This window comes from Nicotiana tabacum, chromosome 16, assembly GCF_000715075.1.
Source record: "Nicotiana tabacum cultivar K326 chromosome 16, ASM71507v2, whole genome shotgun sequence".
NCBI lineage: Eukaryota > Viridiplantae > Streptophyta > Magnoliopsida > Solanales > Solanaceae > Nicotiana > Nicotiana tabacum.
The window spans coordinates 171,321,140-171,337,898 of record NC_134095.1 but is presented as its reverse complement, the minus strand read 5'-3'; the positions used below and the strand labels follow the sequence as shown (position 1 = coordinate 171,337,898).

The window sequence follows — 16,759 nt, the reverse complement described above, 5'->3', positions numbered from 1 at the left end:
TCTACCATCTATTTAGTATATATAATGATTTGCAATAAAAGGACCTTATAGCTAGCTTCTTTTTTGTCTTCTTGGAAACGGATTTTTCCCCAACTGTATATGTTTGTTGTTTGCTCGTTAGAGAAAGAAAAGAAGATGGGTTAATCAGAAATGCCTGCAAAACTTTTATATGAATGTGCTTGTTTCATTCTTATGCTTAGTTGACTGGTTTTGTGTAAATGGTTTGTAGTTTCGGATTTGGAGTGATCGTGAATAATGGAGAATAGAGAAAAATGTGTATATTTTCACCGTTAGTTTTAACTCCAAGTTTGCCACATTTTGTTAGCTAGACTAAAAGTGCCCTGCTTTAGAAAACTTAAAGGATTAAAGATGCTCAGAGGTATATTTAAAGGATAAAAAATAATTTTGGTTAAAAACTCCGTTTTAGCCTTTAGACTTAAGTTTTATTTTTATTTTTTGATATATTTTTTTAAAAAACTCTAGCCGCGACCCGCCCCGCTCCCGCACCGCCCCATTGCCTTGTCGAGGAGTTAAGCAGTGTATCACACCAAGCAGCGAATGTTTTGATTTTTGAGAGAAGTCTAGTATTAGAAACAAGGGAAAGAAACCTAGCCTAACTCCAAAGGGCATATGAAGTCGTGACTTGGGTCGGGTTGCACTTGGGTAGTTGGGTAGAGCTTATTGCCTTAGGGGTTGGACTTGGGTTGGGAACTTGAGCAGTTGGGCTTACTATATATTTCGGTATTTCGATTAATCGAAATATTGAAAGTTGAATATCAAGAACTGTATTGAACTATCGAACTTATAAAAAATTCATATTGTATTAGTACCAAAGAATCGAAGAATCATTATCGAAATATCGAATTAATTCGATCTGGTCTCATTTTTTGATTGTTCGATTTTATGTCCACCCTTAATTGTTGTTGCTTTGGGTAAAGAACAGGAGAAAAGACGAGGTGTTGGTTTGGGTGGATATCAGCCGGCAGAGAGAGGGGATATAAAAGAACAGAACAATCAAAAAAGAAAAATATGAAAGAACAAATCCAAAAGATGAAAATTGAAAAGACGGAGATTTTTAGTAGGTGTTTGGTCATGAGTTTTGGAAGTTTTTTTTTCAAAAAAAATAAATTCAAATATGTGTTTGTTTATTAATCTAGTTTTTAGGAGATTTTAAAAATCAAAATTTCAAATCTCAAATATAGCTCAAGACTTATTTTTGGGCCAAATCATAACCAGTTGAGACTTTTTAGCTGGAAAAAAAAAGGACTTTTTAACATATCAAAATTTTCCCCAAATTTCACATCTAAACATATTTTCAATTTCACATCAAACTTCACCCAAATCAACTCTTTCAAATTATATTCGGGAATTTATATCCAAATGTTTTACAAAAAAGGAACATCTGTGGAGAATTGGTGCCTAAATGCAAAAAATATCTTGCAACTCTCTTTTTGGTGTTATTCTCTCTTTGCCCTTTATTTTTGGGGGTTTTAGAAATCTGAACCTATTTTGTTTCTTAGCAACTTTTTCTTTTCTGGATACGAGCGTTGCACATATATCTCATTTAATTAGTATAAATAGTGTATATCTCATGTTAATCAGTACAAATGTTTTAGGACTTTTATATTTTTTTGCTCTCGTCAGTGTGTTTAGAGTGCTAAAAGAAATAGATATAGTTCAAAAGAAGGTGGTGAGACTTGTTAAGTCATCAAATAAACTTCTTAAAAATGAATCTTTTCTCATTGGGAGCCGGCTGTAATAGGACAGCGAGCATTTTTACCCAACGAGAAAGGAATGGGCATTTTCGGGCGGGGGTGGCAGTAAAAGTTGCCTTGTGGTGATCAAAGATTATTCAAAGTTGTCTGGGGAGAAATAAACATTTCTTTAGTATGTGTTATTTTATTTATATTGTAATATTGTTTTGATGATAAATTTAATGTAACAGGTAATTTGCAGTTCTTGCCTATTCTGTAATTAATTTCATGAGACAATCCATATAAGCAAAAAAAATAAATGTAAAATGAAAGTATATGGCTGATATAACAAAACTTTGCCATAAAAGTCATTCAATCCCATTAAGCAGGAACATACACCATTTACCCAACCATATTGGGTGATATAGCTTATACATCATTCAATGTTCTTTTCAAATTTCAACAAAATTAACAAAAACACATACTTAAATTTTGTTCCTCTCGGCATGTATCACTTGATAGTTGATACCCTACATATGTATGTGTCTTCATATACTACAGATGAACATCACTTTGGCTATGAAAAACAGTTAGTTGACATTCCAATACAAAGTCATTTAGTGAAAGCATATATAAATTAAGAAGCAAATTATATCAATAGACACATTTAAAGAAATAATAATGTATAAGGGTATATAAACATTGTCCCAAAAATGGCTGAGGGTATAAACTAAAAAATACGGCTAGGTGGGTGCAAACTGCTGTGAAAAAAAAAAGGCAATACGATGTACTAAGCTCCCGCCATACACGGGGTCCAGGGAAGGGCTGGACCACAAGGGTCTATTGCCCTGGGAAGGGCCCGGTACAAATTGTTGTATTTTCAAAAATTGCCCAAATACATTTTGTTGATGGTAAACAGTTGAAAACGGTTTTAAAGGTTAAAATTTCCATTTATGAAATGAATACTAAACAAGTCACATTAATGGTTACAAAAGTCTTTACACCATTTCGTTTCCTGGAGCAAACAAGTATCACTTTAATTTGTCCGTTAGTAACAAATAAAGAAACTCTAATTTTTTCCTCATTATAAAATCATATTAATGCAGTTCAACGTAGTACCTACTGGCAGTCACTGGGAACAATTTTATATACAAATGATTAGTTAAGATCTATATATTGGTAACAGATATGTACTTAATACAGATGCAGAGATATATCAACCATTCAAGGACCCCTTGCAGAAGCAAGCTGCTTCTTGAGGCTGAGGATTTCAAGACCACTTGAAACTAACTGATCTTTCAGCTTTAATGAAGCCTCCTCAAACTTCTTGTTCATTATGTCCATCTCATCCAGCGCCTCATTGTACCTCACACGAAATGCATCCAATTTTGATTGTGCCCCTCGAAGTCTCATTCTCAGCTTAGCTTTCACATTGATATGGTTGACTTCATCCTGTTCAGACATATCAGATAATCACATCCACTCTCTTTTGCAAATAGCAGGACAGTACAAGGAAAATAAGCTTAAAATAAAACGCCTGACTTGGCTCAGATTGCTCTTAGAAGTATAAAATAAATCGCCTGACTTGCCTCAGATTGCTCTTAGAAGTTACATATGCAACTTGTCACAAACATGTGCTGAGTTCATAGTTATTCATACCCAGGATACATCGCTTAATTACACATGCAAACATTTTCAGCAGATTGTCCTCATTATGCAGAAATGAAGCAAATGCAAAAGTTACATATAGAAGCAGATGCAGAAGCTACTCTTTACAGTTGCTTCATAAAGAAATTGGCATTATGAGTAGAAAGCAAAAGCTACAAAATTATTTCCCTTCTTTAATCTCAATCATCACATAGAGATAGAGTATAATATTAAAAACCAAGAAAAAAAAGAGAAAAGACAAACTATAAAAATATAGCGACAAAAGGGTAACCTGTCATCTGTATATATCTCATCATAATCAAATATAGCTGCAATTGACCATGTATATGATTACTTACATCATGCATTTTGATCTCCAAAGATGAAAGCTTCTCGCTGAGCTGACCGACTTCATGATCTGAATTTGACAGCTGACAACCGAAATATAGTGTTATCCTCGAGCATAGTAGAGAAAGAGTAAGTAACATAATGAATTGGTAAATAATCTGTCTCAGATAAACGAGAATCACATCTCCTTTACTTGTTCTGAAAGAAGATTTGACAATTAGCATTTCATGGCATTCAAGTGTAAACCTGAAAGTCATCTTTCTGAATTGGCACCGTCTCCGCTTCTCTTATACGGGCTAACAGATCTACTCTTTCTTTGCTAAGCATGCTTAACTCCATCTGAAGCCGTTCTACTTCCTTGCGCAGATCCTGATGCTCCAGTGTCAGCATCTGCAGTTGCAAAATGTGACATTTCATTAGAAAAAGACCAGGTGTGCAGAATGGCAGCAACATATAATGATGCTGGAAACTTGGACAAGAAAAGGATATCTACTGAATTGGTGTGCTACAGAAAAGGTCCAAAATTCAAATAATATTGAATTAGATTGAAATCAGGCGATAAGTTTGTCATGCAAAGCTGCTGGTGGTGAAGAAACTGACAGCATCACAATGGCATTTAAGATTTTGTAATAAGCTTCATCAATTAATGATTACAGTTTCACTGGCAACACTCATTTTAAGTGCCTCCACATTATAACTGGATATTTGACAATCATGATTGAAGTTTCTTTAGGTTCAGATCACATAGTTTAGAATAAACAATCATGGGAGCGTTTAGTGAGTTCTCATTGGCAGATGTGGAAGTCATTGCCCCTTTTTTTTCATTTCAGTGTTTTGTGAGAGTAAAGAATGCACTTGAGATACATATAAATTTTGGGATTATTTTATAGGTGATAACAGTAGCGTGAAATTCAACTCATTGGCAGATGTGGAAGTCATTGCCCCTTTTTTTTCATTTCAGTGTTTTGTGAGAGTAAAGAATGCACTTGAGATACATATAAATTTTGGGATTATTTTATAGGTGATAACAGTAGCGTGAAATTCAACCAAAAGTTAGAAGTTAGAACTATGGAAAAGCACTCTATATGGTAAAAGTTTTAAAATAAGTAGAAGAAAATATGCAATTGCAAGCTTAGCCTCCTTAAGTAGAAGGAAGGTAAGGAGATTGGATGGGATTGTGGTGACTAAATGTAAGACAATTTTGATCTAGACTCAGTTGTCAAGGAGAATAGCATGAAAGGTGAAATACAACACATAGTGGATGGTTAAAACGGAGGAGTATCATGGGAGTGCTGGAAGATACCTAACAAATGAAAACGCAAAATTATGTGGAATGATTGTAAGACCAACAATGTCATATGAGAATAATGTTGGGTCTTTAAGACACAGCATATCCACAAAATGAGCGTGTTCAAATCACAAATAGCAAAATAGATGTACGGTCATACAAGATCGTACCAGATTGGAAATGATCACATCAGAGAGAGGGTGCTAGTGACAGATGTGATGAATAAAATGGGAAGTGGCATAAGATGGTTTTCATAATGTCCTACACAGATCTCTGAATGCACAGTTGATAAGTGTGCCATTAAGATGATTAAGGATACCAAGATGGGACTAGGTGAGGTAGATCATCAGGATAGTGTTATCACTTTAAACTTTTGCCAATTCTTATCCTTTTAGTTGAAGATAAGAATATTAGTAGTTTCCAGAGTCTAAAGTCCAAACCTCCCTTTCTATATGGACCAATATTTGGTATGTCTATGTTCTTTCAATCTTTTACTGGGGACCATATAGCCATATCAGGGCTAATTTGCTTTCTTTGACAGTAAGAATCAGGCGCAAAGGAAGAAATTACGTTGCAAGGGAGCCTCATTCCAACTCGTCTTTGTAGGAGAAACCTTCAATAAATTTTCCTCTTACCCTACTTGCTGTCGGGAGAATATTCCTTTTTCCTTCTAGGGGCTTAGCCTATTCCTGTTCATGTGCTTTGTTTTGATGGACTTGCATAATATCGAACAATTAGTTTTGTGAGAAGGCACTGGAGAAAATATGATATATTGATATTGTATGTGATGCAATACAAGAGGTGCTATTTATAGCTACTCTATACAAAGGGGATACTACTCCTATTCCAATGTGGGACAATTACATAGCTATCTCTAACACTCCCCCTCAAGCCGGAGCATATAAATCATATGTACCGAGCTTGTTACATATATAATCAATGCGAGGACTAGTGAGGGACTTGGTGAAAATATCTGCAAGTTGATCATTCGATCTCACAAACTTCGTAGTAATATCTCCTGAGAGTATCTTTTCTCTGACGAAGTGACAATCAATCTCAATATGTTTAGTTCTCTCATGAAACACCGAATTTGATGCAATATGAGGTGCAACTTGATTTTCGCACACAAGTTCCATCCGACTGATTTCACCAAATGTCAACTCCTTGAGCAATTGTTTGGTCCAGACTAGTTCACATGTTGCCATAGCCATTGCTCGGTATTCTGCTTCTGCGCTAGACCGAGCAACTACATTTTGTTTCTTACTTTTCCAGGACACCAAATTTCCTCCTACTAAAACACAATATCCAGACGTAGAACGTCTATCAGAAGGTGATCCTGCCCAATCAGCATCCGAGTACCCAACGATCTGCTCATGACCTCGATCCTCAAACAGTAATCCACCTGGAGCCGATTTTATATACCGGATAATGCGGACAACTGCATCCCAATGACTATCACATGGAGAATTCATAAACTGACTTACAACACTCACAGGATAAGAAATGTCGGGCCTAGTCACTGTGAGATAATTTAATTTACCAACCAGCCGCCTATAGCTTGCAGGATCGCTAAGCGGCTCCCCTGTCCAGGCAGAAGTTTAGAATTCGGATCCATCGGCGTGTCAACAGGTCTGCAACCTGTCATCCCTGTTTCCTCAAGAATGTCTAACACATATTTCCTTTGAGAAATAACAATACCTGAGCTAGATTGAGCAACCTCAATACCTAGAAAGTACTTCAATCTGCCTAGATCCTTAGTTTGAAAGTGCTGGAAGAAATGCTGCTTCAGATTAGTAATACCATCCTGATCATTGCCCGTAATAACAATATCATCAACATAGACTACTAGATAAATACATAGACTTGAAGCAGAGTGGCAATAAAACACAGAGTGATCAGCTTCACTACGAGTCATGCCAAACTCCTGGATAACCGTGCTGAACTTACCAAACCAGGCTCGAGGAGACTGCTTTAGACCATAAAGTGACCGACGCAAGCGACATACAAGGCCACGAGACTCCCCCTGAGCAATAAAACCAGGTGGTTGCTCCATATAAACCTCATCCTCAAGATCACCATGAAGAAAGGCATTCTTAATGTCCAACTGATAGAGGGGCCAATGACGAACTGCAGCCATGGATAGAAAAAGGCGAACTGATGCCACTTTAGCCACTGGAGAGAAGGTATCACTATAATCTAGCCCAAATATTTTAGTGTATACATTGGCAACAAGACGTGCCTTAAGTCGATCAATTTGGCCATCGGGACCAACTTTGACTGCATAAACCCAACGACAACCAACGGTAGATTTACCTGAAGGAAGAGGAACAAGCTCCCATGTACCACTTGTATGTAAAGCAGACATCTCGTCACTCATAGCCTGTCGCCATCCTGGATGAGACAATGCTTCACCTGTAGACTTAGGGATGGAAACCGAGGACAATGAAGATATAAAAGCATAATGGGGAGATGACAGACGATGATAACTCAAACCAACATAATGAGGATTAGGGTTTAGTGTGGTCCGTATACCTTTTCGAAGTGCAATTGGTGTACTAGGAGCAGGATCCGCAGTAGGAGCCGTGTCAGGTGCAGGACGAGAACTAGATGGGCCTGATGTAGGGCGCGAACGGCGATGATAAGTCAAGAGTGGTGTTCCTGTGGCTGGGCAACTAGGAGGGATAACACTGGACTCCTCGAAAGTTGGTATGGGTGAAACCTCTGTGGTTGAAGGTGGAGGAGGATTACTAAACTACTCAAAAGTCGGTATAGGTAAGACCTCAGATATGTCATGGTGGTCAGCAGAAGTGACATCAGTTGTGAAGAAAGGTTTAGACTCGAAAAATATGACGTCAGCTGACATAAGGTACCTATGAAGATCAGGTGAATAACAACGATATCCCTTCTGAACACGAGAATAACCAAGGAAGACACACTTGAGAGCACGAGGAGCTAACTTATCTTTCCCCGGGGCTAAGTTATGATCAAAACATGTGCTCCCAAAAACCCGAGGTGGAAGAGGGTATAAGGCTGACTGGGGAAACAATATTGAATGTGGAATCTGATCCTTGATGGGAGATGAAGGCATCCTATTAATCAAATAACAAGCTGTGAGAACTGCATCGCCCCAAAAACGCAGCGGAACACGAGACTCAATTAGAAGTGTGCGAGCAGTCTCAATAAGGTGCCTATTCTTTCTTTCTGCAACCTCATTTTGCTGAGGGGTATAAGGACAAGATGTCTGATGAATAATTCCATGAGAAGACATAAACTGCTGAAACTGAGAAGATACATATTCTAAGGCATTATCACTGCGAAAAATGCGGATAGAGACACCAAATTGGTTTTTGATTTCAGCACAAAAACTCTGGAATATAGAGAATAACTCAGAACGATCTTTCATTAAGAAAAGTCAAGTACATCTTGAGTAATCATCAATAAAGCTAACAAAATAACGAAATCCCAAGGTTGAACTGACTCTACTAGGACCCCATATATCAGAATGAACCAAGGAGAAAACAGACTCTGCATGACTCTCAACACTACGCGTAAAGGAATCTCGGGTATGTTTCCCAAGCTGACACGACTCACAATCTAATCTAGACAAACTGGATAAACTAGGCACCATTTTTTGAAGTTTGGATAAACTCGGATGTCCTAAACGTCTGTGGATTAGATCTGGAGGATCTGTAACTAGACATGTTGTGGAAGGACTGAGCGAGTTAAGGTAGTAAAGACCTTCTGATTCACGACATGTACCAATTGTTCGTCCCGTACTGCGGTCCTGCATAATAAAAGAATCATTAATAAAATATATACCACAATGGAGGGCACGAGTCAAACGACTAACAGATGCAAGACTAAAAGGACAACCAGGAACATAAAGAACGAAATCTAGGGTGATAGAAGACAATGGGTTGGCTTGTCCAACTCCTTGTGCCTTAGTTTGACATCCATTGGCTAAAGTAACAGTAGGAAGAGACTGTGAATATACAATATTCGACAAAAGTGATTTATTACCAGAGATATGATCAGAAGCGCCTGAGTCCATGACCCATGGTCCAAGAGTACTAGACTGGGAAACACAAGCAAAAGAATTACCAGCAATAGGAGTGTCAGTCTGGGCAACTGAGGCTACTTGTGGAGATGTTTGCTTACTTGCTCGATACTGAAGGAGCTCATTATATTCTTCTTTAGATACAGAAAAGCCCTGGTTACCTGTAGTCTCGCTCTGAGCAACGTAGGCATTTTTGGGTGGACGGCCATTTAAGGAATAACACATTTCGCGAGTGTGTCCAAGTTTGTGACAATAAGAACACTTGGGTCTAGATCTCCCAAAATGACCGCCTCCTCGTCTATTCTCCATAGCTTGAGATGCCCGAACATCCACTGTCTGGGATGCAAGAACAGAGGAATCAAGTATCTGTAATGAAATCACTGGGTGACTTGGTGCTGCAGCAAGGCGAAGTAATCGATAGAATAATTCATCAACTGTAGGGACAGTCGGACTCGCCAAAATCTGGTCTCGTACTGAATCAAGATCATGAGGAAGTCCAGCGAGTGTAAGAACTAGAAACATTTTCTGTCGTTGCTCTTGTTGTTTTAACACACTAGCAGAAACTGGCATCAATGTCTCAAATTCCTCCATGACTGCCTGTACCTGACCCAAGTAAGTAGACATATCTAATTCTTGCTTCTTTAAGTTTGTCATCCGTGATATCACATCATAGAAGCGAGATATATCATTAGTGTATAACGTACGAGCCTTTGCCCAAACCAAATAACATGTCTGGAATGGCCGAAACAAAGGCATCAACTTAGAATCAATAGAACGCCACAAGATGCTACATAATTGAGCATCAATTTTTGCCCAAAGCGCTATCGCCTTTTCATCTCCTTCGCTAGACTGTTTAATCAGATGATCTTGCACACCTTGACCTTTACACCACAACTCGACAGATGAAGCCCAAGCTAAGTAGTTTGAACCTCCCATTAAAGGTTCCGAGGTAATCATAACATTAGAGTTTCCAGAACTCATGCTTTTAGACCCAAAAACATCAATTCCCAAAGACATCTTGTAAATTATTACCAAATAAGAGAAATAATCAACTGTAATCCACTGAAAATAGAGTAAGGAACACTGGACCTTAATAGTAAACTACTGTAGCAGTTGGAAAGTTACTGTTGCAGCCGGAAAATATTCAAAGTGGTCGGAATGAAATAAAAACAGTAGGGGTAGGATCGGAATTACCAGAAGACCCAACTGTTCTGAAGGAACTTTTTCAAAAATGGCCGGAAGTCAACTTTTTGAAATCACTATTCACGCCGGAAAAATAAAAAAGTGGTCGGAATTTGGTGTAACCTGGATGGGTAGGCTCGGAATTGCAAGGAAAACAATCTGTCCTGAAGAGTCGTCGCCAAAAAATGGCCAGAAGGTGGCCCACGCAACGTTGGAATTTCGCCGGAAAATTTTCTTTGGACAGCTACAGTACCGCGGAGATTTTCACTGGGATTTGGTCGCCGGACAGTGACTACTCTTGTGGTAGTGTTGGATTTTGTGCACAACACTGACCGAGACAAAGCAGACGCAAAACAACTTTGAAAGTCGCCGGAAAAAAAAGGGTTCCGGTGACTGATTTTACTTCCCGGAATCGCTAGAATTTATGCACAACGATAAATCTCTCACGATAGCTCTGATACCATGTGAGAAGGCACGGGAGAAAATATGATATATTGATATTGTATGTGATGCAATACAAGAGGTGCTATTTATAGCTACTCTATACAAAGGGGATACTACTCCTATTCCAATGTGGAACAATTACATAGCTATCTCTAACAAGTTTATTGTTACAAATCTCCCTAACCTTTCTTTCTCTCTCTCTCTGTCTTTCCCTCTTTCTCTCTCTTGCATCTCTATTCGTCTCTCATTCTTCTCTTTCTCATTTCTACCCCTTACCTTCCTCCCTTCTGCCGCTACATCAAATTGGTACCAAAGCACAAGTTTAGATTCGCTATGTAGTTGCACTCTTTGCTACAAATCAGTATTATGCCGGCTACTCATTGCCAAAGAAGTTTGTCCAATCGATTGGTGGTATTATGCTGGCTACTCATTGCCAAAGAAGTTTGTCCAATCGATTGGTGGTTTCCCAAGTACTTAGATAGAACGATGAACTACCTCACCATATCAGGCTCACTTGTCAGAGTCAACTGTTGAGTTTTCTCCACAGCGAACACAAAAGAATTCAATCATGAGGATATCATTATCATTCCATATTATTTATCTTGATCTATTACGTGGTACTAAAATAACGGTAACCATATTTTATTTTAGAGATAAGATTTTATCTAATTTTATCATTTTAGTTAGAGATTGGAATGTCGTAGTATCAAGAGTTCTAATTCAACCAAAACTTCCTGTCTTATAAATAAGATCTTAATGTACTTTCTTTGACAGAATCAAATCATTTTGTTGCATTTATTTGACATTAATATCCCCCTCCCTAATCTCTCTATTTCTGTCTCCCTCTCTGTCTCTCTGTAATTCATTCTCTCTATGTTTCTCTCTCTTTCCTCTTCTCTTCCTTCCTATTCTCTCCTCTCTCGATTATTCTCTCCATAGTCACCTCCCCCCCCCACAACTCCCACCTTCCTTCCTTCTAGTGTTACATCACTAGGTAGACCTAAAATCAATAGAGGGTTGTCTCACAAGACCTGCAATCTCTCGAAATTAATTCAGACTTAGCTAAAAACATAACAAAATAGAAACAAAGGATCATATTGGGCAATACCAAAGAGTTGAGATAAAGGCTTAGATGTAGCTACACATACATTATGTCCGACTATTACAACACAACACATGTTCCATTGATCTAAACAGAGTAGACAGATTAATCTGGGTGAATAACAGGAATAAACTTTTTAAAGTAAACAGCTGTTATAAAATGCTAGAACAACAGAACAGCCAGAAGATTCCTAATTGGCCCAGGAAGATGATATGGAAGACCAAAGCATGTGTGAAAGTAGCTTGCTTTGGATGGTTAGCAGCTAGGGATGTCTGTCTAACTCAGCATAAATTACAAAGAAGAGGTTTCTCTTAGTGCAGCTGCTATATTTCTACACTGCACATTATCAAGACAATGCTGGGAGCTTTTTCATAATATTATGGGAGTGTCTCTGGTGATTCCCGAGAATATTAGTAGTCTCTTGGAAATCTGGCAAGCTCAAAAAGTGAAGAAAAACTTGAAGAAGATATGGAGGAACATTCCCATCTGTCTTTTATGGCTGGGAAAGGAACAAGGCATGCTCTGAAGGGAAGAGGTTGCAGATTGCTAGAGTCAAGAACAAATGTATCAAGAATCTATTTCTCGGATGTGCTTGTATACTCTATATAGGATGGATCAGTATTTGGATTTCTTGTATTTTTATATTTTTTTGGGGGGGTTTGGGGGGGGGGGGGGGGATGTAATATGTTTGGTGGGTGTAGTGGAATTTGACTTGTACTTTTTAGTACCATCTTGGTACCAGTTCTAACAAATCTTGACTTATATAAAAAAAAAAAAAGGAAAATATTATGCCCGATTATTTCCAGAAGTCATTCTAGTCTAGTTAAAGACTTGTATGCCAGTGTATGCAAGAAGTGTGAGATAATAAATCCTTTAACTAAGAGAACCCTTAATTTAACCTAAAAGACAAATTGTTACTAGTATTCGAATGAAATTGACCCAAACGAGTGGAATGTATATAGGGATTTGTATAGCCAGCCCAACCATTTGATTGGGCAAAAAGTGGCAAAGCTGATTGCTTGATTGTCTTATTCACCATAATATGTCATGAATTATTAATTTATAATACCAGGAATTCACCAAGGTTCCGAAATTAGCAAGCTCGAGGCAAAAATTCTGTTCCAGTATAACTTGGCTCCAGCTGTTGTATACCACTATGTATCATTTCTTTATTCATTAATTTCTTGGAGGGAGTACTTCTGACAGAGTGGTAAAGCCGATGCTGAAGAACAAAAGCACTTCCTCACTTTCTAAGTCAAATAAGCAACAAGGCGATACGAGAAGAGTTAGACGGCATAATTATTCAACTAAAGTATATCCAGCTTCGCGAACCCCAGAATACTTTTCTAGGCTGAATCATTATTCTCGCACTCAAAATAAATTCTGAAAGCTTGACAAAGTACAAACATATTACCTCTTGAGATCTTTTACATTGTTCCTCAGCAACTCTCAGGCCAAGTCTAAGTTGATCGATCTCTAGTAATTTCTCTTCACTGTAAAACAATGTATGTTTATCATCAGGCAGATTGATCTAAAGGTTTAAATGAATACAAAACTCATGGCACCTAGATTACACCCAGCTTTATTGATGAGGGTAGTAGCAGCTGTAGAATCAAAGTTTATATTTGATCAACTAGGCACCTCAAGAAAATTTAGAAAATATATGAACAAGCTATTATATACTCCATTGTCCGAGCACCCAAGTGTGAGGAGTAGCATTCAATGAAGTTGGTGAAACCCCGGATAGACCAGGTTCAAATCTCAGCAGAAGCAAAATGTTAGGTGATTTCTTTCCATCAGTGCCGGTGGGAGGAGCAGGTCCACGGTGGAGTAGTGTAGGTACATACAAGCTAGCCCGAACACCACTGCTATAAAAGTACACTGATACATAAAGAAACACACCCCATTGTCCCAATTTACCAGTCACTTTTTACTTATTGAGTACCAATTTTACTAGAGCTAAATAGGACAAGATTAAACTCAATCTTGAAATTAATTTAGATTTCAGAAAGCAAAAGTGTAGTACATGTTGTGATCTTGCATCAAAATACATTTTAAAAAAGACAACAGAATACACTTGAAAATATTAGTCAATAGTTACTTCACTTGACGATTGAAAACCTTTTGGACAAAGGGAGTAGCAACATATCAGAGTGATAGGGAGCAAAGGACGGACAAACCTGAAACTTCTCTCCAACAGCACATTATTTTCTGAGACGACCAATCTCTCCTCAAGGAGCTTGCACTGCATTCTACAACTCTCAAGTTCATTCTTCACCTGTAGTTTAAAGTCAGGATCATAAATCAAGATTCAATAAGTAAATCATGTGCAACTGACATGTACAGAAATGTGCAACATGTTTTGCTAAGTTCATCACCTCAATGGATGTCTTTGATTTCTTTAATTTAGCTATGTGCTTTTCTAAAGATCTCACAAGATAAGATGTTCAAAGCAAATAGAAAGGATACATTTTACAATATGGTACTCAGACCTCACAAACAATTCTCTTAATTATTTTTTAAGAAAGAAGTTCAAATGTGAACTAGCTTTGAATTAACTATGCTTTAAACTCGGCAATAAATTTTCCATAAATATCATGTTCCCTCTAGACAGTGTACCAAAGAAAATAGCATGCAAGCACTGAATCCTTGAAGAGATCCTCAATATCATCCGTAAGAGCCACTGCAGTGTTTCTAGAATATGCTTAAATTGTTCAACTACATCATGTGTAAATCTGAAGGTTACCTCTGTCATTTTCTGTGATAGAGTGGCGATTTCAGCACTATAAGATTTTGCTTTTTCATTGATTGCTTCAACTGTAGCTTTCTCCCTTGCAAACCATATGGCCTTTTCCTCCTCCATTGCCAAAAGGGCATCAGTTAGTTGCTGAAAAGGAAAGAAGGCACTCATAAATGACGTAATTGAAACAGTTAAATGGAGCCTCAGAATACATGTTCCCCAAAGCAACTTCAATTGATACCATAGCTAAATCTTCTTTTTCTTCTACCAAAAAGTTGACAGAAGTTTCCAATCTCTGACATCGTGATTCAGATTCTTCCGAACATAATCTCTGCAATGCCATAGAAAAAATAAAATAGAAATAAGTTAATGTTTTATTTTCCTGAAGAAAGAACAGTAGAATTTAAGCTAATAAATCATGCTCAAAAGGCATGGAATCTCAGAGGAAAAGTTAACAAACATAAACTTACAAGGGATGACACCTCTTCCTTCAGCATATTTAGTTCGGTATTTGACATATTCAACTCGTCAGATAAAGCCTGCAATTCACATGCCAAATTTTCTGCTCTAGAAATGGCTTCTTCTTTTTCCGCATGAGAAATTGTTAATTCCTCTTCCAAAGAAGCAATAGTTGTCTCCATCTCAAATGCCAGCACTTCCAGCTTCCTGTACTCCTCCTTCACACCAGAAAGGGAAAAGTAGCTTAAGAATAAGCAATAAAGACAACTAACTTCCTCTCGAGTAGAATGCAGGCAATCAGTTACTTGTCTACTTTTCATATCATAAGGATATGAGATACTCTCTCTGTTTCAATTTATACGAGGCAGTTTGACTCGGCACGGAGTTTAAGAAAAAAAAAGACTTTTGAAACTTGTGGTCTTAAAAGCTTAAGGGGTAAAAGCTTGTGGGGCTATGACATTTGTGTGGCTATAAAAACTTCTCTTAGGGGTAAAATGGATAAATGAAAAGTTCAAAGTTAAGTTGTTTCCAAATATAGAAATGTGTCATTCCTTTTGGAACGGACTAATAAGGAAAGTGTGTCATATCAATAGAAATGAAGGGAGTACTATTTATAAGATTGATGGAAAGAGTAAATATAATGACAGAGCGTCTTATGGGCATTAAATGCCCAACATGCTGTTTAATACAGATCAAGGGTTCGAGCCGTGGAAGCAGCCACTAATGCTTACATTAGGGTAAGTTGTCTACATCATTACCCCTTAGGGTGCTGCCCTTCCCCAGACCTTACGTGAACGTAGGATGCTTCATGCACCGGGCTGCCCATGCTGTTTAATATAGGGCTAACAAATAAAGTTCAAAGTGATTCCTAGACCTAAGTTGGATGAGAAATATCTCAAGAAAGAAACAAACATGCTATGGAATTTTGCTAAATCAGTATATTCTAAGATAAATAGAAGCAGACTAGACTTCATGATGCATACCAATAAGGTTTTCTTTTCTTTGAGGGCACAGAAAATATAGCATGTTTAAACCAAGTTTAGTGATGCTTAATTTAGTAATAAAGTTTAAAAACTTAGAAATCTTAGAGGTTATCCTGAGATCGTCATCATAAGATGATTGGGAGAAGAAACATGGAAGTACTTTTACCATATGATGATCTGATCCTTTAATTTGAAAATGTTATTACATCGCATGTAAGTTAGACAACGATGCCTTGGGGGCTGTAAGAGGATTTAGATTGAGATTAATAGAACCCAAAAAGCCCATACATGAAAATGAAGTGAAAGCACAAATGTCACTCTCCAAGCCCTGGCTTGGACAGCCTTTTGTTAATTTTCAGGCTTGTCCTACTTTACTTGTCAGGAGTTCTTTTAATGGCAGGTGAAAATTCAAAAATCAATGGTTTCTTGAACAAAAGTTACAGTAAAAAGACACCAACTTTTGGTCCGCCCTCCTGTTTTGCCATTATTGAGTTACTGATTTTCCTGCATGGATTAAGGGCTTCAAAAGTTGTATATAAAGGTCTAGGGCCACTCCACCATTGACTTAAGGTTTTGGGCTAAATGCACTGATTCTTTCACAAGGTATCAGAATCAACCTTGGGGTAAGCATATTCTCACACCCACAAAGTTCATGTGCGAACCACCAGAATTGGATTACGTAGGTGGGAGAGTGTTAAGTTATTAAATGTCCCACATAGGTTGTGTAAGGGCTTCCAAAGGATTTTATAAAGGTCTAGGACCACTCTAGTCATTGCCTTAAGTTTTTGCGGGGGACACCCAGATTCCTTCAGCAC

General features: G+C 37.8%; 1 protein-coding gene across 1 annotated transcript in view; it reads right to left on the bottom strand.

Moving 5' to 3' along the window:
* Nucleotides 1-2,710: 2,710 nt before the first annotated feature.
* The window catches only part of LOC107775946 (kinesin-like protein KIN-7O), a 52,109-nt gene continuing 38,060 nt past the window's right edge, over nucleotides 2,711-16,759 (bottom strand). Inside the window, exons 25-32 of the mRNA XM_075233670.1 lie at nucleotides 14,973-15,179; nucleotides 14,744-14,833; nucleotides 14,509-14,649; nucleotides 13,943-14,040; nucleotides 13,177-13,255; nucleotides 3,936-4,079; nucleotides 3,701-3,772; nucleotides 2,711-3,146 (exon numbers count right to left, since the gene is read on the bottom strand). Of these exons, the coding sequence (XP_075089771.1) occupies nucleotides 2,919-3,146; nucleotides 3,701-3,772; nucleotides 3,936-4,079; nucleotides 13,177-13,255; nucleotides 13,943-14,040; nucleotides 14,509-14,649; nucleotides 14,744-14,833; nucleotides 14,973-15,179 (1,059 nt within the window). The 3' untranslated portion in view covers nucleotides 2,711-2,918. The remainder of the gene's footprint in view (nucleotides 3,147-3,700; nucleotides 3,773-3,935; nucleotides 4,080-13,176; nucleotides 13,256-13,942; nucleotides 14,041-14,508; nucleotides 14,650-14,743; nucleotides 14,834-14,972; nucleotides 15,180-16,759) is intronic.